This window comes from Gorilla gorilla, chromosome 11, assembly GCF_029281585.2.
Source record: "Gorilla gorilla gorilla isolate KB3781 chromosome 11, NHGRI_mGorGor1-v2.1_pri, whole genome shotgun sequence".
In the NCBI taxonomy this organism is placed as follows: Eukaryota; Metazoa; Chordata; class Mammalia; order Primates; family Hominidae; genus Gorilla; species Gorilla gorilla.
Genome location: NC_073235.2, coordinates 94,126,983 through 94,147,390, shown reverse-complemented (window position 1 = coordinate 94,147,390; position 20,408 = coordinate 94,126,983). Strand labels below are relative to the sequence as shown.

Genomic DNA, 20,408 nt, shown 5'->3' with positions numbered 1-20,408 from the left:
CAGAGCAACTTCCAACCTCTGAGCTCCATTCCTGGTAAGTGCCCTTGCAAGTGTACCATTTTTTGACTTTTATACTGTGTTTTTACTGTACCTTTTCTATGTTTAGATACACAAATGTTTGCCATTGTGTTACAATTGCCTACAGTATTCAGTACAGTAACATGCTATACAGGTTTGTAGCTTAGGAGCAATAGACTACATCATATAGCCTAGGTGTGCAGTAGGTATATTCTATGATGTTGGCACAGGGACAAAATTGCCTAACGGCACCATTTCTCAGAATATATCCCTGTCATTAAGTGACACATCACTGTATAAGTATTTTTTATCTTGATTATAAGTGTGACGTATGTAAAACATTGACATGGTTCTAAAGTTCTAGCTACAAAACAAAGTAAATTTAGAGAAATCTAACTTCCATCTGTGTCCCCTTGCTTTCTTCTAAAAAATCATTTTAGTGGTTTCTTATTCTTTCACTTTCTAAATAAAAGCAAAATACATATTTATATTCTCCCTTTATTAAATAAGAGGTAGCATACTCTATTAACTATTCTACACCTCGTTTTTTTCACTTAACAATCTATCCTAAAGATCATTTTATGAAAGTATACAAATTTCCTACCCCTGTTGGAGCTGCTTAGTATTCCACGGGGTGAATGCACTGTAGTAGGTTCAACCATTCCTGAGTTGGTGGACATCTGAGTCGTTTCCAGTCTTTAACTATTATAGGCAATGCTTCGGTGAACATGTCTTTTCATGTTTGTGCCATTGTATCTTTAGTTTTGTATCAGTTAGCTTTTGCTATGTATAGCACACTACCTCAGAACTTAATGGCATAAAGCTACAATCATTCATTAGCTCAAGATTCTGTAGGTCAGCAATTTTGGCAGAGCTCAGTGCTGTCCTTCTGTTGTTCTCACTCATGTGACTGAAGTCAGCTGGCAACTCAGCTGGAGCTGGATAGTCTAAGACAGACTCATCCATGTGTCTGGTGTAAGCAGGCTGTGAGCCAAGGTTTCTCAAGCGACCTCTCATCCTCCAGCAGGCTAGCTAGTGATCATTTATATGGTCTTATGGCAGTCTCAGGGCTCCAAGCACTTCAAGAGAGAGCAAGCTCAATGCCCAAGCACTTTTCAATCTTCTGTGGCCATCAAGTTTGCTATTGTCATTTTGATCATGCAGGACACATGGACAAGCCCACTGTCAGTAGAAAAGAAGAGGACTAACCAAAGACGTGCAAACATATTTCCCTGCTTCCATGGAAGGGGTATACCACCATCTATTTGCAAATCATCTACCATGAAGAGACATTCCTAAACGTGGGCGATACGGTTTGGATATTTGTCTCCTCCAAGTCTCATGTTGAAATACGATCCCCGCTGTTGGAGACAGGGCCTAGGGGGAGGTGTTTGGGTCAAGGTAGTGGATCCCTCGTGAATGGTTTGGCACTTTCTCAGTAGCAATGCGTTCACATGAGAACTGGTTGCTTAAAAGAGCCTGGTATCTCTCTTGCTTCCTCTCGTCATGTAATATGTTGGCTCCTCTTCTCTTCCACCAAGACCAAAAGCTTCCTGGGCCTCATCAGAAGCTGAGCAGATGCTAACAGCTCTGCTTGTATACAGCCTGAAGAACCATGAAAAAAAATACCTCCTTTCTTTATAAATTACCCAGCCTCAGATTTTTTTATAGCAATATGAAAGGAATAATATAGCAGGATTGCCGGGTCACAAGGCAAATTTAAATGTAAAATTGCCAAATTCCCCTATAATAGAGATTATACAGTTTTGCATTTCCTCCATCAGTGAATGTTCCTATTCCAATAGTGTTACCAAGAGAATATTTTCTTTTTTGAGACAGAGTTACACTCTCGTCGCCCAGGTTGGAGTACAGAGGTGCAATCTTGGCTCACTGCAACCTCCACCTCCCAGGTTCAAGCAATTCTCCTGCCTCAGCCTCCCAAGTAGCTGGGATTACAGGTGCGCACCATTATGCCCAGTAAATTTTTGTATTTTTAGTAGAGACAGGGTTTCACCATGTTGGCCAGGCTGGTCTTGAATGCCTGACCTCAGGTGATCCACCCACCTTGGCCTCTCAAAGTGCTGGGATTACAGGCATGAGCCACCACACCTGGCCAAGAGAGTGTGTTTTCAAACTTTCATATTTTTTCCAATCTAAAAGTGAAGAATGGTATCTCGGTGGTATTTTAATTTACATCTTTCATTATGAGTGAAGTTGAGCATCTTTTTATATACTTAAGGGCCATTTGAACTTTTTTTCTGTGAACTGTCCATACCTTTTGCCCATTTTTCCATAGTGTGTTTTGTCTTCTCTATTTATACAAGTTCTTTTTATGTTAGGAATATTAGCCCTTTGTGATGTTTCAAATGTTTTTCCCCGTTGTCATTTTATTTTTTAACATGTAAATGTAGTCAAATTGATCAATCTTTCCTTTAATGCTTCTGGACTTTGAGCCATTTTTGGAAAATTTTCTCCATTCTTAATAGAATTCACCCATGGTTTTTTACTGTTTGTGTGGTGGTTAGGGAGAGTATCCAGTTATCCCAATACCCAAGAGTCCATAATTTCCCTGTTGATCTGATACCACTTCTGTAGACTTAAATTTGACTAATTGGGTTTGTAATAAGTTGACATTTAAAGTATGACTAATCTCAGGTAAAAATGTAAATTAGTCAAATTCCATATTTTGTTCTCCATCTTCCCCTCTGCATACACTCCCTTTCAAAACTAACTCCAATTCTATATCCTCTATGAAGCACCATCCACTGTCAGCAGCAGCCTCAATGTTTCACTATTGCTCAACTGTAATAGTATAGGCTTTGGTGTGTTGGACTCAGTCACTGCCTAGTTGTGTGATCTCATGCAAACTACTCAATCCTTCTCATGGGGATAACAAAACCTCCCTCTCAGGGTCTTTCATAGGTAACTCACTAGCATAGTACTTGGCATATAGTTAGTGCTCAACAAAGTATAGGCAGCCCATTAAAGAAGTGGAAGGAGAGAATCCTTAAACAATTGATGAGAAAGAAAAGCAAAGACCTGATATGCATGTGACTCAGATATGTGGAGTTCAATGCAGAAACACCTCTGATGGCAGTGATAACGTGTCATGTGTTCGTGTACATACCTGCACGTGCACATGGACTGGGAAAGAACACATGACTATATTTTTTTAGTCTGTTTCACTCAGGAATGTTTCCCTGTAGACTCAGGGTAGGGGGTTGTAGCGGGGGGCGGGGTGTCTTTGCTTGACAAGTAACTTACACTCTCTGGCTATGCGGATTCTGAATGCCAACCTAGCAGTACAAAATCCTAAGGAGGAGAGAGCACTTCAGTTCAGCTCATACCTTAAGAAAACTAGAGCCTAAGAATCAATATCTTCTGAAGAACTGAGCAACTGACCTGCAAACACTGAAGTTCCAGGATACCCCCTCTACTCTTGGCACTCTATCTCTGAGGACTTCATATCACGCCCTGCCACAGGCTCCTCCTCTTGCTTAGAGCTGTTCAGGGCAGAGGAGTGGTGTGCTAACTCCTTTCAGCCAGTTCTTTGATGGCAAGTCCTCCTTCATTTCAGCAGTTTCTGCCCCAAATGTCGAGGATGACAGGTTTAAATCTTGATGGAAAAAAGAAAAAAAGAGTTGGAGCTAAGTTGAAACAGGGAAAGAATAAAATACCAAGATCTTGGAACTTTATTTGAGATGCATGAAGGGGCTAGGTTTGGCTGTACTCTGGCATGGTTAAGACTTGGAGAAATCTAGAGATGACTTTGGCACGTATGAAATTTCCCTTCAGATAAGAATGTTTTTTAAAGTATTGAAAGAATGATGGCTGCTGGGGCCATGGAAAAAGAGATTGACTGGGGAAGGCACATTACAGAGGCTTCTAGAATGACAGCAATGTTCTATATCTTGCTAGAGGTTGCAATGAAGCCTAGGTATTTGTTAAAACTCACTAATGCACAACTAAGATTTCCACATTTCTTTGTAAATTTAACCAAAAAAAAAAATCCTGAAAAATACTGAACTCTAATGAATAGGCATGTTGCAACGTTTAGGGAAAATTGTACGATGTCTGCAATTGACTAAAAATATATTAAAAATGCATTAATGACTGGCCGGGCACGGTGACTCATGCCTGTAATCCTAGCACTTTGGGAGGCTGAGGCCAGAGGATCACTTGAGCCCAGGAGTTCAAGGCCAGCCTGGGGCAACATGATGAAACCCCTTCTTTACCAAAAATACAAAAATTAACCGGGCTTGGTGGCTCCCCTCTGTAGTCCCAGCTACTCAGGAGCCTGAGGTGGGAGAATCGCCTCAATCTGGGAGGCAGAGGTTGCAGTGAGCTGAGATTGCACCATCGCAATCCAGCCTGAGTAAAAGAAACTGTCTCAAAAAAAAAAAAAAAATTAAAAATGTATTAATAGGATGCACAGATATGTGATAGTGGCAAAATCTAGGTGGTGAGTATAAATTCTTTCAACATGCCTATATGTTTAAAATTTTTAATAAAATGTTGGGAAGTTATCCAATACTATAGTTATCAGAAGCCAATAAATTACTCCGCAACTCTGGGTGCACAGCAATCCCAAGGGCTGTCACCGGGAACAGAGAATTCCTTCCAATGTGCCCTCTGCCTGGCCCTAAGCAAGCCACTAACCTCCTTTCTGACACAAACCTGGACCCACAAGTTCTCTGTACTTTCATCATCTTGTCCTGCTGGGCAGAGGTGAATGGAAAAACACCAGTGTACTCAGCTAGTGGGCAGATCTTTGTAATGAAGACCCAACCCTACATGCTGTCACGGTAAACCGTCAGCATAAGTGCTTGTCTGTGCCCAGACAAGACAGGAAAAACTTGGTTTGACTGTTTAAAAAAGAACATAATTGTAATAATTCACATAAATTGCTTAATATTTCAGATTTTAAATTATAGAAGATTGTTTTCTAATAATGGCATGGAGAAATGAACAGTATTTTATCTTATTTCCAATGCTGATGGAGAAAGGGCTTAACATTTGTTGACCCTTAGATATGGAGCAGATGTTTTGCATACATTAGCTCACATAGTCCTCCTAACACTATGAGTACATAGCCCCACTATCATTTTATAACGAGGTCCATGGTCCTGGAGCCAGTAAATAGATCCAGGACTCAAACCAAGATCTCCTCAGCCCAAAACCATGTTCTTCTTCACGGAAGCACATTCTGGCATTTAAAATAGGTTATGTTCTGCAAAGCTCACATAATTACAACAGCAGCAGTCATTTGGCCAGGATTTTACCAAATACCATTGGGTAAAGGAATGAAATTTCTAAGGGCAGTGTCGTGTTCTACTTCAATTGTTTTTACCAAACCACCACTCACCAAAAGGCATTTTTAACAGTTTACACTTCTCACCAACAATATTGACAAATGTGATGAGAATACAAAACTTGGCAACCTTTCCCATATTTTCTATAGCTTTAGGGGCAGTTCAGGGTTTCATCTACTTAACTGAAATTTAATGTCAGTGTTGATTGTTCATAAACTAAACAAATGGCCCAACTGCCCCTTAAGGATTTTCCATATCATACTTACACCACTATCAGGCAAAAATCGCTATTCATTGGAACAAAACCATTTCCCCCACGTGTTAAACTAAGCCAGATTTCTAAACAGACAGAAACTATGCAGCAATGACCCAGTAGATGGCACTAGTTGTGCTGACTACCTTTCTATTCAAGTAGTCCAGCAACTTAGGTCAGAAGTTTGTTTCCTACGAGGGCTATAAACATTTAATACTGAACATTAGAAACACATGGCAATCAAATCATGATTTCCATGTTACTTGCAGAAAATATTCATTGTAGTTGCCTCTCTGTACAGAACAGAACTGAGATCTTTACGTGGAAGATGAAGGGTGGTTTCTGTAAGTATTTTCAAAAGTATTTATCAAGTCTCCAACTCAACTACTTTTCAATTTGGCCAGCCTTCTTTTAGTAAAGTAGGGAATTGAGGGACAGGAGGAAGGCAGAAGATGCTGATAACATTAATTTGCAGAGATGAGCAACAATAAACTCTAAATTTTCAAAAACGTAGGAAAAAAAAGCATTTTACTTTTATCTAGATAGGCTCAAGGAAAGTCATGTGACCTCCCAATTAATATCTGATCCTCGAATTGATATATAATTTAAATCATTTTATTTGAGCCTAATTCAAAATTTGCGATACCCTCATCCAGAGGCCATACTGAACCTCTTATTCTGCTCTGCGCTATATGCTTTACCCAACAATTCTGCCCTCTGGAGGGACATTCTTTTAAGCACAATTTTTTGTTTTACAATCCAAAACGTCAGCATATATTAGCCTCACAAAGGTAAAAGAAACTGAGGGGGAAAAAAAAATATATATATATATATATATAAAATTTCAATACAAGGGAAGATCTCAAGGGCAGGAGGCAGACAACCTCAGGGTTTCAAATGCAGATCTCCCAAATGTACACTGATGTTATTCTAGTAATGCAGAGGTGCAACCTGTACTTTTAACAAGTTCCTGGGAAGCCTCATGTAGATGGTTTCTAAATCATTAAGAATTTTACTCAATATGCATTTAATACACAAACCAAGAAACTAGACTACCCTATGCTGAAAAGCATAAATTTTGATGGAGTAAGAGACATAACTTGAATTTCTGATTGGAAATAACAGGTTTTTTTAAACATCACTAGCCCTTCAACAGAGGTTGAGACACATTGTGGGGGTCTGATCAGTAGTGTGTCAATAAACTCTCAAGAGACCTGTGCTCTTTTATAGGTCAACAATGATCATCCAAGCCCACACATTCTCAAAGCCTGGGGAGCCACAATAAAATTGTGGGTTGTCAAGCAAGACCCTCCAAAAGACTTAAACGAAATGTCTACTAGTCAAACTTCTTAAAATGTTCGTTGTCTTCACATCACGCTGGTTCTCTCACAGTAGTAAAAAGCTCTTAGTAACATCTTTGGGTCCAATGTTAACATGGAAAAAAGTTTGTCATAAACCAGACTTGATTTCCTCTTTTCTTACTCTGTGATCTATACTTTGAGAAACATCAATAGATCATTTTAGTTCAGAAACCTGGAGTAATTTGGTTACAATATTTGAATTCCAAACTCAGGCAGTCTCCAGTAAAGCACACTGAAACATTTGGATGTAATTTAAATACACCTGAAAAGTAAAATGTTTTTCTAGCTTTTCCCTCAGGGCGTTAACACCACACCATTCATAACAATGCTATTTTCCAAAGGTCGCAATTAGATTTCCTCAGAAGCATACCTGAACTGTTAATCATTACAACTCCTTTGTGAAATATGGGACTGGTTGATTACCCAGTGTAATCACTGGCTGAAACCTCAGCACACTGTTTTTCACCCCAGTGGAGGCAGGTTTTCACCTCCCCCCTAGCTGTACCCCTCTCTTAATGCTCATATTAGAGAACTGTGATCTTCTTTCTCCACTAGAAATGTTCACTTTCATCAGGTAAGGGATAAAACAAAAACAAGAGACAGAAGATCTTAAAAAAAAAAAAAAATAGTAGTAATAGGGCAAGTAAACTCAGTGAGGTTAGAGGAATTTGTTTGGGGGGCATTCTATGTTGTTAGTTTCATATCATGTTCAGTTTGTTGTTTCTAGAACCCTCTGAAATGCATTAGAAGACCTTAAGAGTCATTCTCAGCCTAAAATGGCTTGGAACAAACAGCCAGTATCTCAATGACACCAGAAAAAGTCATTTCAGTAACTAAACTGAAATGTTAGAGTTATATGTCTTCAGACTGATGTAAAACTTTTACCTTCTGAGAAAACCTTTCAGGGTCATTTACCTACTTTCCTATAGTTAAGAAGTTCTCGTATCATAAATTGTAACTTTAATCTTTCACTAACCTCACATCTATTTGTTTTTAGCATCATTCCCTTGGCATTACTCAACCCAGCAAATTAAACATTCATTTAAAATGTTAAATGATAAAAATACAAATGACTAACAGTAATACCCATATTCAGGTTATCCTAAACTGTCATCAAAGTTAAAATTACAAAGGCTATAGGGACAAAGTATAAAGCGTTGGTACACTAGGAAAAAGTGAGTGTTTAAATGCCTATGGGAAAACATACTGTAGCCTTCCCCACTAAATATCATTATCATTATCTAGCTTTACGATTTCATCTTTCAGTTTTTGTATTACAGCAGCTTCTCCTAGAACCTGCCCAAACAAGAAGGGGCAAGCTGATCTGATGAGACTTTGATCCACTCCAGAACTGTTTTGTAGAAATGATATGGGGGACCCAATTCTGGTGGGGGATATTTTTATACTAAGTGGTTTTTGTTTTCAGTAGGTGTTGTTTAAACTTATTTCAAAGTTGATAGCTGAGAGCACCAGGAAGGAAGAAGGCAGAAAACTTTCTTCCTCTTAAGTTCTTGATGAGTGTGTTCCAGTAGGCTGGTAAGGCAAATATTCATTATGGATTGTAACTCGCTTTGCTTTGATTTTGGAGGCTTCCCTTAAGAAAAAAGAAATTTGTTAATAAATGATAAAAACACAGAACAAGGTTACATTATTGAAGCAAGTGTCAATCACAAAAGTAAAAGCTTAGGTCTTTCTCCATTTAATCTCAACATGTTAAGCAGGGGTCCCCAACCCCTAGATCAGTATCAATTCTGGCCTGCTAGGAACAGGAACACCCAGCAGGTGAGTGGCGGGCGAGGGAGACTTACTGCCTGAGCTCCATCTCCTGTCAGATTAGTGGTAGCATTAGATTCTCATAGGAGCATGAACCCTATTGTGAACTGAGTATGCAAGGGATTTAGGTTGCACGCTCCTTATGAGAATCTAACTAATGACTGATGACCTGAGGTGGAACAGTTTCATCCCAAAACCATCCCCCCATCCCACGGAAAAACTGTCTTCCAGGAGACTGGTCTCTGGTGCCAAAAAGGTTGGGGACCACTGTGTTAAAGGGTAACAATACTTCGATACTGAATTCTGCATTTTTTTCCTACTGTTGGGGTATAAGACGACATTATTATGTGTCAGAAGTCATTATAATTACTTACATGGAAATCTTGAACAAGTCTAGAAAGGATACTGTTACTTACTTGTTTTCATACTTGTGGAACCTAAGGCTTAAAGACATTTCAAGTGTAATAACTCATCCAACATCACAGGTGAGGAGACAATGAGGCCAGGATTGGAAGCCCAGCATTCCATACTTGACAGTATTTAAATTTTCTAAAATTCCAAATTTTTTTCTTTTAAAATCACCTTTAATGCCGTATTCTCCCACAAATAATTTAAAGTGTTGCTCCTATCTTACTTATATAAAACAATCATATACTAATTTGTAGGGTTTTTAAAAATTCTAAACATCTACAATTTTATGAAACATACTCTCTATCCCAATCCTTAGACAACTTCTTTTGAGGTATTCTATAATGTGAAAATCTTAAGAAAACATTAATCACAAACAAAGCCAAATTATAATCATGAATATGCATATGAACAAAGGAAAAAAATTTCTATAATTTTTGTAACCCCAGTTACAAAAGTACTATAGACCACAAATAAACTTGTGGAGATTATTCGGTATTTTGTCTACCCCTTAACACTTTCCACACAGTGCCTAATACATAGTATGTACTGAAATATTTGTTAAACACACTGAATTAGGGCAAACAATCCGGCACAACTTTTTGTATTCAAATGCTATGGAGTTTTCAGAAAACAAAATCTACTTATTTTGTGATTTGAAGTGGAAAAAAAAAAAGCAACAAATGCAGAGCTAAGTAACCATGAGGTTGATACCATCACTACAACAGTAGTTAAGATGTACTGGCTCTCCACTGTAAGTCATTGAAAGGGCAAAAATTACGTAGGTTTGTTAACATTAACACATGCTTTATTCAAGAGATAATATTCAAAGAGTTAAATCCTAAGAGTTATCCACCCTACAGTAAAAAGGGGAAGTGGGTACCACTTATGACATGTACATAAATTCCACTTTTATATTTCTGAATAAAGCTGCAATTGCTTCTTTGATAGAGCCATTTCTTAAAACTTTTGCTAATAAGGCTATGTGAACTGTGTTCAGAAACTTTGACAACATGCACACTCACTCCTCTCAAAGTCAGTACCCAGGATTTTCACTCCAGGCTGAGTACCTGTTAAGTAACTAGGACTTCAGACTGCATGTTACTATATGAATTCAATTTGACTCACCTCCAGTATGTTTATCTACCACAACTATTGTTTAAAATAATCAGATGAATGTTTATCATAACTTTATAACTCCCCCAAATTATACTTCAGTATTTAACATGGTAGTTTCAAAAAATAAATATTCAAGGCCCCAGTTTTAAATTTTCCTCCAATGTAATCCACAAAGTTGATAATACATGTTAGGAGCACTACTCTAAAATAAATGTAGCTTTCTTTTAAAATTAGTTGTTGCAATAGAGATCACATTCTATTCCAAATTCTGATAAGGAATCTGTTTTTTTGGTAATACAACAAAAATTTGGGATGAGTCAGTCCTTGGAAAATCTTAATAGTAGTCACTGAACGAAGTCAATCATTCCGAGAGCCACAAACACTCAAAAATTACAGCTAGCATTGACAAGTTCTTGTGTTTTTTGATGGTTATTGCTTTAGTTGGCAATATCTGAATACAAGACAAAAGAACATCTCCCATTAAGCCTTATGTTAAATATTACAAAACTTATACAGAAGATAGACTCACAGAGGCTATAAAGCTGATGTCTTAAGTAACTCACCCATGAAATGGGTGCAGGTTTTTTAGAGGCTATCCAATAATCTTTTTACTCTAAAAATAAATGCCCCTACTTTTCAGTGTTCCCATTCTTCAATAGGAGACTCAAGCAGCTTAACAGTTTTGCTATAAAAACAAACCATTCTTCTTAACAAACCAAGAATATAAAAGGAAACCCAATAAAGGACGTACTTTTCACAGTTAACAATAAATAAAAGTGCAATAAGTGTTCAAGTAGGGCATGTAGTATAAAAACTACACAAGTATTTAGCATAGGTCATCTTTTAAAGGCTCTCCGAGGGTCCCTGCCATTACTTATTGTGGTCATCACTGTTTGATTACTAGCTGTTCCTTGTAGTTGTGGATTTATAAGTCCCCGGCCATTGCTTCTGCCAGCATGTGAAAAATGGTGTTCCCTTGATTCAGGGCCAGTGTGAACACCATTTCCTAAAAAAGAATACAAAAATTCATCACTATTTTCAGAGGTAGTCTATAGAAGTAGAACTATCTTAAGTGCCAACATGTTATTAATGCTTAAAAATATTAAAGCACACACTTTTATTTTTATACAGAAAAAAAACAATGTGGGCTCTAAGTTTTTCCAAATGTATTGCTATAAATATGCTAACTTGATGCTGTATTAATAGAAAAAAGCCAACTTGGGCATCAAAATTAGAAATTAATAGAGTAAAAAAATGCATTGCCTACACTATAAAAGAAAAAGAAAGGGCAAAATAGTGAATATTGGAATTTGGCTCAAATATGATTAATATCTCAAAACAGACAATGTTATACTACTTTTTAAAGGCAAAGGCAGCGTTTCTCACAATGTGATCAGCAATGCCAAGACATGTAGCCTTCAAGTCAAATAAAACATGAGCTGGCCAGGTTCAGTGGCTCACGCCTGTATGTAATCCCAGCACTTTGGGACGCCGAGGCAGGAGGATCACTTGAGGTCAGGAGTTCGAGACTAGCCTGGCCCATATGGTGAAAACCCATCTCTATTAAAAATATAAAAATTAGCTGGGTGGTAGTGGTGCACATCTGTAATCCCAGCTACTTGGGAGGCTGAGGCAGGAGAATCACTTGAGCCTGGGAGGTGGAGGTTGCGATGAGCCAAGATCACGCCACTGCACTCCAGTCTGGGCAAGAGCGTAAGACCCTGTCTCAAAAACAAAACAAAACCAAAACATGAGCCATCCTAATGAACTCTAATCACAAAAGACTGACTTTTCCTCATATATTTAAGAAAAAAGACTTCAGAAGACCTTTAACAGAGCTACAAGGATCATGAACATGATGTCTGGGGGTCATGTTAAATGACATCTGAGGGTCACTAGCCTTTAAACGGCTCAGCTCATCTTTTAAAGCAGCAGCTACTTGTATGTGAAAAATTAAGGCGAACTATGACTCTAAAGATAAAACGCTTTCAGTGCACCAAAATAACCAGTAATTCTGCATCTACTGTAAGTAATCACTAGATTATAGAAATTTTATAGGAATCAATAAAAAAAAATAGCATGGTATCTCTTCACGGACATCATGAAAACTTAGAATTCTCAATAAACTGGCTTAAGTTTATCAACTTTCTAGAAAATCAGCCCTTTGGGGATTCCCTGTTTACTGGTAGTTCACCTTTATCACTAATTTATGCCTAAAGACGTTGCTTTTCACGTGAATCTTTACAGCTCTCTTCATTCTTACACCTGATCACAAATGAAACACACAAACAAAATCTTACCCACTGGTCCAAATGTACCTGTACCCATATTACTATTCGTGGAATTATTCTTCTGTTCACTCTGTGCCTAAAAAAAAGTTTTTAATTTAACCAAATGAGAATAAAAACACAATTATATTATTACAACATTATTATATCCTTTCTTTTTTAAAGTTTTGGGTTTGGTTTTTTTTTTTTTTAATTAACAAATTTTTTAAAGATTTTTCCTAGGTCATTAAAGGTTAAAATGTTAAGAAATGTTTCCCAAACCTTTCAGAGCTCTGTTACATCCTATTTCCTGATAATTACTCAGCACACCACAAAGTGCAAAATGGCACATATATCTAGTAGATGACACCTCAGATACATATCCTCACAAAACATACAATAAAAATTAAGTATTCTTTTAAAAATTATCTTCTTTATACTAAGTATCAACAGGGCTAGCCTAATCATAGAATTATAACACAGTCAAAATTAGCCTAATCATAAAAGTATACTACACAATTACCCCTTTGTTCTGCTGTCCTCGATAATCTGGGTTGGGTTCACTGAAATTTGGCACTTCTGAATAAACCATACAAAATCTGAAAGAAAATAAAGAAAAAATTAAATGACTTCTGAAATAAAGTCCTCAACCCTTCTTTATGTAACATCTCTAACTTTTAGGAATGAACTTATGTGTCAAACAAATTAATAGCAACAAACTAACTCTTCATTTACAACAAAAACTTCCCAAATGATTATGTCCCATAAAACATCAAATATTTGACTGTCTACAAGATATATAACATTCTATTTTGTATTTAAATTCTTCTTTAGTGCTGAAAAAAAAAATCACGTCAAAAATCAAGGACACAAAAACATCTCTGTCCTGTTTTTCCACAAAAGCTGATCAAAGGAAAAATAACATGAGAGTGAACCATGTTTAGGGTTCCAGGGTGGTTTCTCCAGCAGTGGTAATGGATTTGCACCGATCCATTCACCCACTCCCATTCAGTCCCTCTTTTGATCGATCACTGTGGATCTGCAAAGATAATCATTTAGGGTTAAGAGTGGTTTCTAGGCAATAAATAATAACAACAGGCTACATAGCCACCAGTTTATCCAAGTGCTTCCTGTAAGTTGACCATATAATGTGTACTAACATTACAAAGAAGCATTTTATTAGCTCCTCACCATACTGAAGACAAATCAGAACCAGTTTTGGTAAATCCTCGACTGACCCTGACAAAGAGCAGTCATTAAGAAATGAGTGACCTCTAATGGTTTTTCACATAACTGACCTACCTCCATTATTATCAACACCTCTGTATGAATACATGAAGGTCAGGACAGAATCCTGAACCTTTCAGTAACAGACACTAAGACCTTTCATAACACATAACTCTATTAATGCTACTCTAAGTGAATCCTAACTTCCCTTCTAACAAAGGCAAATCGTTAAGTGTTTCTGATCTTTAAAAGCTAGCATGATCATTTCTTTTCCTTATTAACCACAGGTTCTCCAAATAAGCATCTTATTCCCTCAGTGGCGAACAGTTTTCCTTTTTTATCTGGTGCCATTTGTGGCTTCTCTCTTTAAATATCTTCCAATTTGACAGGCATTAAGTAGATGGCAGAGCATTAACCAAACAGAATGGACTGATGATTTGGCTCATTGCCTGTACCATACTTCATGAATACAACCCAATGTCTAGGCTAACATGGAGGCTGAATTACCTTACACCCCTAGAGAGGATGGCTCCTCCAGGTCAGGGTGGAGATCATTACCAGGGTAGTAGTGTATGGAATCTCGCATTGCGGCTGCCTGCACCGCACCTAGACTGTGGATAAATAGAGGACTTCAGTTTTCATTGCTGCAAGTCCTTTTTAACATGAGTACATATTCATCCATAACCAAAGAAAAAGAAAATTTAAACTTATGGCCTGAAACTTGGTGAATCACTAGCTTCGTATATGGTGAATCACTACAAAAGAGAATCTACTTCAAATGGCTCTTGTGACACCTAAAAAATGCACATTTCTAAAACCTACAGAAATGCTTCCACTAGGGCTGGTCTCAACTGCAGCTTCTTCTACTGCTCTTTGCCAGGAAAAATTGACACTTTCAACCACAGAAAACAGTACTGACAAGTGTTAAATTTGTACACACGAAGTTATTTTTTCAATTAAGGTACCAAAGACATTCAGTTTACTAGTCAAAAAAGCCAAAGAGGTTTACATTTCATACCTACCAATTATTCCGTAGATATCATTTATAATATATGCAATTATACAAAATGCATTTTAATACTTACTCCCCAATTTTTTGAAGTTCACCACCCCTTCCAGTATAAAGTGTCAGACATCCTTTCCACATGGATGCATACCTAGAGAGAAAAGAAACATTAATTCTTTAGAAATATATTTATTTTCTTCTATTTAAATCAAGTAAATCTTCACACTATATATTTTTTGTATTAAGGTAGAAGTGAGGATCAAGCCCTCTCTATCCACCATAGTAAATCAAATGGTAGAAGTGAGGATCAAGCCCTCTCTATCCACCATAGTAAATCAAATACAATAAATCTAACTTTGATAACTTGCTATTTACAAAAGAATACAAAAATTCTGTCGAATTTTGACATAATTATCTAAATCATAATAAATTCTGGAAAATAAGTCTTTTCGCAAAGCCAGTATTATTATACCCAATGATCACATCTTTAGTCAATTAACAAAACAAAAGCTTTTAATTGCAGAAATTTAAACAGAAACTATTTTTCAGCCACAAGATATGTAAAATCATCCTAATGTTTCATTTACAGTCTAGTCAAATAATGATATAACAGTTTTCCTTCTGCCTCCATAAAAGACACAGGATTCCTAAGCTACCGAAGATCTGGCAGAATTTCAAAGTGCTAAAAAAAACACTAAGGTCACAAATCTTCACCTATCTGCCTTTCCAAACATGTGATTTTTAATACCATGCTGGGTTTGTAGTAAACAAACTGGCAAATGTTTACTCCGAACAATTCTGAAAACAGACAGCATCACTACATAAAATAATCCTAGATATCTAAGAAAAAGGTAAATTAATATTATAAAATCAATCCAAGGTTTGGTTCTCAATGGTTCTCTGTACAACTACTATGGTAACTTCATGACTTTAACTTACTATACAGTTCTCTTTATTTTAATTAAAGGGTTATTTATTAAAGACACCATTCACCACTCTTAAGTTATACAAAGAGTGGCTTAGGATACAGTGCATTAACATTTCACCTTACTAAAATAAAAATTAACCCGTATTTTGAGAAAAAATTTGGTTACAATTAAAATATTTAACATTCACTTTAAGAAATGAGAACACTGAGGTAAGTTTTCAGGGTATTCTGATAAACATGTTGATATTTGAACCATTATTTAGATGTTAGGTATGTTTTTCTTCAAAAGCTACTTTTCTTAGATTCAACCAGAATTTAAGGGCCTTAGAATGAGCCAGACTCCAAGCTGAGTGTGTTGTTTTGGTAAATAAGGTATAATTATTCCCATTTCACAGAAGAGGAAGCTGAAGTATGAGGTGTAGTAACTTCTCAAGGTCATACTGAAGTAGTAAATAGAGTTTCTACAGTTTTTAATTTTCGTTTAAATTGTACTCCCAGGTAATTGTTCCCCTTAAAATTCTATAGTACCTAACTAATAAGTTTAATTTTCCAATAATTTTTTTGATGGAAACACCTATGACTGTCACTACAGAACATGAAATACTTGAAATAAGATGCCGTTTTTAGCGTAAAAAATACTTTCAATCATTGGGTGAAAAATATTTGGGGAGCCAAAAACTCCAATTATACTAATCAATCCTCACCATACTTCCCTAAGAAGGAATTCTCTTTTGTTTTTTAAAGATGTGGAAGTTTAAATTACTGTCATGAGTCAGTGTATGAGAAGAAAATGTCTAAGTCCTGACTCTCACTTCCTGCTTTGATGACACTTTACCTCACTTCCTGAAGATGTTGTAAGCCTGCAAGGTAACACCAAGGAGCTCTAAGCTCCTACTCTCAGTGCTTTCCAATACTTCTAAGATTCTACTTATTAGGCCAACATCAATCTCCACCACTTTCCCTGCAGTTAATGATAAATTATTACAATTTTATTGATCTCAAAAGCTTCCAAATTCTGTTTTTAAGATCCTCTTCTGCCCTTTTATCTTCCTAAGATAAAAATTTGGTAAATTTCTAAAAGCAAACTATTTTTTTAAAAAAAAGTTCTAGTATTTTTTAAAGCCACCTATCCGCAAACTGACTCTTTTGGATGAAGGTATTGTAGATGCCTTTCTGCCAAACATTTTCTGTGTATCCCTTTGGTTTTTGCGCAACATCCACCTTACAGCAGAAGACACAAGAAATCATTTTGGAGAATGAGCCTTCCAGATACTGTAAAGTTTCCCTCTTTTTCCAAGTACAAATTTGACATATCACAGAATATGCTAAATCCTTCACCTATAATTTTCATTTATGTCCACATTTCTAAATAACATATGTAAAATACTGGCCAGGATTTCAAGTCATTAAAAATGGAGAAGGGGTGGGAAACAACTGAGTGGCAACTACACTAGAGAAAACAACTTATAAAAAAGAAAAAATATGGACTATACCAGTCTCCTAAAAAGACTCACTGACTCAGAATAGAACTAAAAATCTATGCCGGGCGTGGTGGCTCACGCCTGTAATCCCAGCACTTTGGGAGGTTGGGGCGCGCGGATCACTTGAGGTCAGGAGTTGGAGACCAGCCTGGGCAACACTCTGAAACCCCGTCTCTGCTAAAAATACAAAACTTAGCTGGGCTTGGTGGCACACGCCTGTAGTCCCAGCTACTTGGGAGGCTGAGGCACGAGTATCTCTTGAACCCGCGAGGCGGAGGCTGCAGTGAGAAGAGATCACGCCACTGCACTCCAGCTTGGCGACAGAGCGAGACTCGGTCCCAAAAAATAATAATAATTAAAAATCTACTTAACCTGTAAACCGGGGTAGAGGCGCGGATTTCCCAGCTGAAACCGACTGCCTTTCACTGCAAAGGTCTGTTACATCCCAGCGCTGCCCACCACCCAAAGTTAACACCAAAGGAGTTCAAAACTCCTCAAGAGTGGCCCACAGGAAAGGCGTGGGACTTCAGGGCTTGCCAAGATCCCAGGAGCCGGCCAATCCCGATTCTGCAGACTGTTAGGTCCCCCGACTTTTTGCACACCTACCCTCTGGTCAACCGAATAATATCCCCTGGCTGTATAAGACCTCCGATCTCATCCCACACGGAAATAGTGATGCTGCCCGTTTTATCTGCTACTTTGCACGATCTCACTTCATGGCCGTCTTTGGTTTTGGTCACGCGTCCTGTGAGGATTTAAAAATCAAAGGGAGGGGTTGTTAGATAATGAGGACATCCAGAAAGGCTAACTCCTCCTCCGGTATTTTAATACATCTGGAAGGTGGGAAGTGACCTAGCCCAGGGCTCCCGCCTCAGGTAGGATCCGATCTCGGGCGGAGGCCACTAGAGCCACGTGGGTGGGGGAGGGGAGGGAGGAGGAGGGGGGCCCCGAGCGCGCAGCGGCCGGCGCCCCTGTCTCCCGCCCCGGGAGGCACAGCGGGCGGTGGAGTAGGCTGCAAACCCCACTTACCTATCTCCAGGACAATAAAGACGACATTTAAGTTTTTCAGTCCGGGCTTAATATCTCTTATAAAAATAAGTGGGTCGTTGACCCTATTCATATTGGGACAGGCGCGGCTACGGCTGCGGAGACGCGAGTGGGCAGGGCGGGGTCAAAGCTTCCCACCCTCCCGGGACAGGGGCGAAGGCAGAGGGGCGACCTTGGGCAGGGGTGGCGAGAGAAGGGGCAGAAAGCGGTTAGTCAGGGACCGGGCAAACCAGCCCGGACAGCACTGAGCCTAGAAAAAGAAAAACCAAAAAAAAAAAAAAAAAAAAGGCTCACAAGTTCTAAAGAAAAAAAGGCGAACCACTCCGCACACCAACCCCGCTCCCAACCGGGCGACAGGAAGGCAAGCGTACTAACTGCCCCGTTCTTTGGATAAAAGGAAAAAAAAACGCAGTGAGGGGACACTTCTGCCCTGAGTCCCGCTCACTCACACGGGCGCGCGCCCAGCCTGTCCCGGGCTCCGGGAAGGAACGGGCTGTGACAGCGAAACGGGAGCGGAGACAGAACACCGCACACCCAGTGTCCCAAACAGCGACTGACGAACACGCCCGCGAGCCGGCAGGACCCTCGGCCCGCCCCTCCCCTTGTGAAGTCACGCTGCGTCGGCACGCCTGCTGCCACGCCCGCCTGGTGCTGGGGAGGGGAAGCGAAGGGGCGGGACCCGGCCGCCGCAGCCCGCAGAGCTTCCCTCGCTCCTCTCCGGGGGCTGTCAGCGCGGGCTCCGCCCCCTCGTCCTTCCAATCGCTCTCGGCCCCGCCTCCCCCGCCCTCCCGTTCTCCGCTCACTTCAGCTGTCGCCGCGCAGCAGCAGTTCTGTTCGGTTTCGCCTTCTTGCTGTGCAGTTTTCTGCCGCTTGCTGTCCAACTTTGGAGTTTTCTTGCCTTTTTTTCTCTCAGAGTTGAGCCCCTGCCCGGGCCCTTTAGTCCCTCGGTCACGAGGAACGGTGGAGTTTAGAACCTGTGAGTACGTTAGAAAGTTCGCAGTCGAGGAAGAACAGGGTTCGGGCAAGGGCAGCTGGTCCGGTACCAAGGGAAAACAGGCTGGGATGGTGAAGGCGTCAGTGGCTACAAGGCTGGAAGTTTAGCACCAGAAGGGAATTTGGAGATCAATTCAACCGCCTCATTTCAGGCATACTTAAATTGAAACCCAGAAAGATGAGGTAATTTGCAGAAGGTCACCCAGCAACCCCTGAGCAGGCAGGACTGCAACACAAATGTCTGACGTGGCCTTCCACTGTGTAATGCTAAGCAGATAGGACGTAAATTCCTTTGCAGACTTCTCATTTTTCCTTGCCCCCTGCCTCTCGTATTACACACCTTCCCCATTTAGCTTTTCTTCTTTTACTTTGCACTTGCTTTTGTACATCTAAAAGGAATTAATTATTCAACAGCAGTGGGAACCCTTGAAACATAATCTGGAAAAAAAGATTAATAAAGTTTTTTTTATGTCGCGCAGTGAAAAGAGCATGTGCTTTAGAGGCAAACCTGGGCTCCACCTATTTACTTGTGAGATCTTTAGGTCAATTGGCTTTTATTACAGCTTTTTAACCATAATAAAATGGGGATCCCTGCCTAGCAGAAGATTGATTAAATGGATCATAAATTGTCCAACTAGTGCCTAGCAAATAGTACATACTCAGTATTTTCCCCTTTTTAATCCCCGTTTTACAGGCGATGGAACTCACCAGAGACCAGATAGCTAGAGAATGGCTGAACTGGGTTTTAAATCTAGTCAATCTTGACCCCAGAGCTCTCCAGCCTAAAGGTAATGTTTAGACTTAACTTGCAGTGGTGTCATTATAAGAGTCAAAAACAGACTGAAGAAATAAAATAGCAGAATAAAGTAGTGGGGCATTAAAGAATCATCTAGTTAACTCTTGGTGATGGTAACAGAAATGTTGGGAAAAGTGTCAGAAGCCTTAATTTTTTCCCCATTCTTTCTGAGTATTTTTAGATCAACCACCACTTCCCAAGTATTTGCAAACAAGCAGCATAGATATTATAGCCCTAGAAAGAGTTGCAAACATTATCACAACATTAGCAAGAGAGTCAAGGCATTTTTAAGGAAACAGAAGCTTCCATTTCATGAACTAATAAAGCCTAAGGTGCCAAAGACACTGATGTCATACTGGAAAGTGGTGTAAAATAAAATTATAAGCATAATTTCAACACCAAATAAAACAAATGATGAA

At 39.0% G+C, this 20,408-nt stretch overlaps 1 protein-coding gene and 1 long non-coding RNA gene across 5 annotated transcripts in view; both read right to left on the bottom strand.

Annotated features, from left to right (window-relative positions):
- The window catches only part of LOC129531922 (uncharacterized), a 51,107-nt gene extending 44,705 nt beyond the window's left edge, over positions 1-6,402 (bottom strand). For both annotated transcript variants that reach the window (XR_010129651.1, XR_010129652.1), the window contains exons 1-2: positions 4,696-6,402; positions 3,421-3,634 (exon numbers count right to left, since the gene is read on the bottom strand). This is a non-coding gene — a long non-coding RNA (uncharacterized lncRNA). The remainder of the gene's footprint in view (positions 1-3,420; positions 3,635-4,695) is intronic.
- A 3,509-nt stretch (positions 6,403-9,911) lies between these two features.
- On the bottom strand, positions 9,912-19,137 carry NABP1 (nucleic acid binding protein 1). 3 transcript variants are annotated; one of them, XM_063695057.1, is made up of 6 exons: positions 19,004-19,137; positions 17,760-17,898; positions 14,824-14,895; positions 13,035-13,110; positions 12,545-12,611; positions 9,912-11,250 (listed from the first exon to the last, which is right to left on the bottom strand). In XM_063695057.1, exons 3-6 carry the CDS (start codon positions 14,883-14,885, stop codon positions 11,081-11,083), a joined length of 375 nt encoding a protein of 124 aa, XP_063551127.1. In that variant the 5' UTR covers positions 14,886-14,895; positions 17,760-17,898; positions 19,004-19,137; the 3' UTR covers positions 9,912-11,080. The 3 variants fall into 3 exon arrangements, with proteins under 3 accessions (XP_063551127.1, XP_004033018.2, XP_063551126.1); XM_004032970.4 differs by lacking the exon at positions 19,004-19,137 and adding an exon at positions 18,183-18,915; XM_063695056.1 differs by lacking the exon at positions 19,004-19,137 and adding an exon at positions 18,650-18,784.
- Between the last annotated feature and the right edge of the window lie 1,271 nt (positions 19,138-20,408).

Bases quoted from the DNA above. Each gene is read 5' to 3' on its own strand.
- NABP1 (XM_004032970.4), bottom strand. From the start codon at position 18,273: ATGAATAGGGTCAACGACCCACTTATTTTTATAAGAGATATTAAGCCC. The intron at 13,111-14,823 runs GTAAGTATTAAA...ATTTTCTTTCAG, and splicing joins GAACTTCAAAAAATTGGGGA to ATTTTGTATGGTTTATTCAG. The intron at 12,612-13,034 runs GTAATTGTGTAG...ACTTTTTTTTAG, and splicing joins GAGGACAGCAGAACAAAGGG to GCACAGAGTGAACAGAAGAA.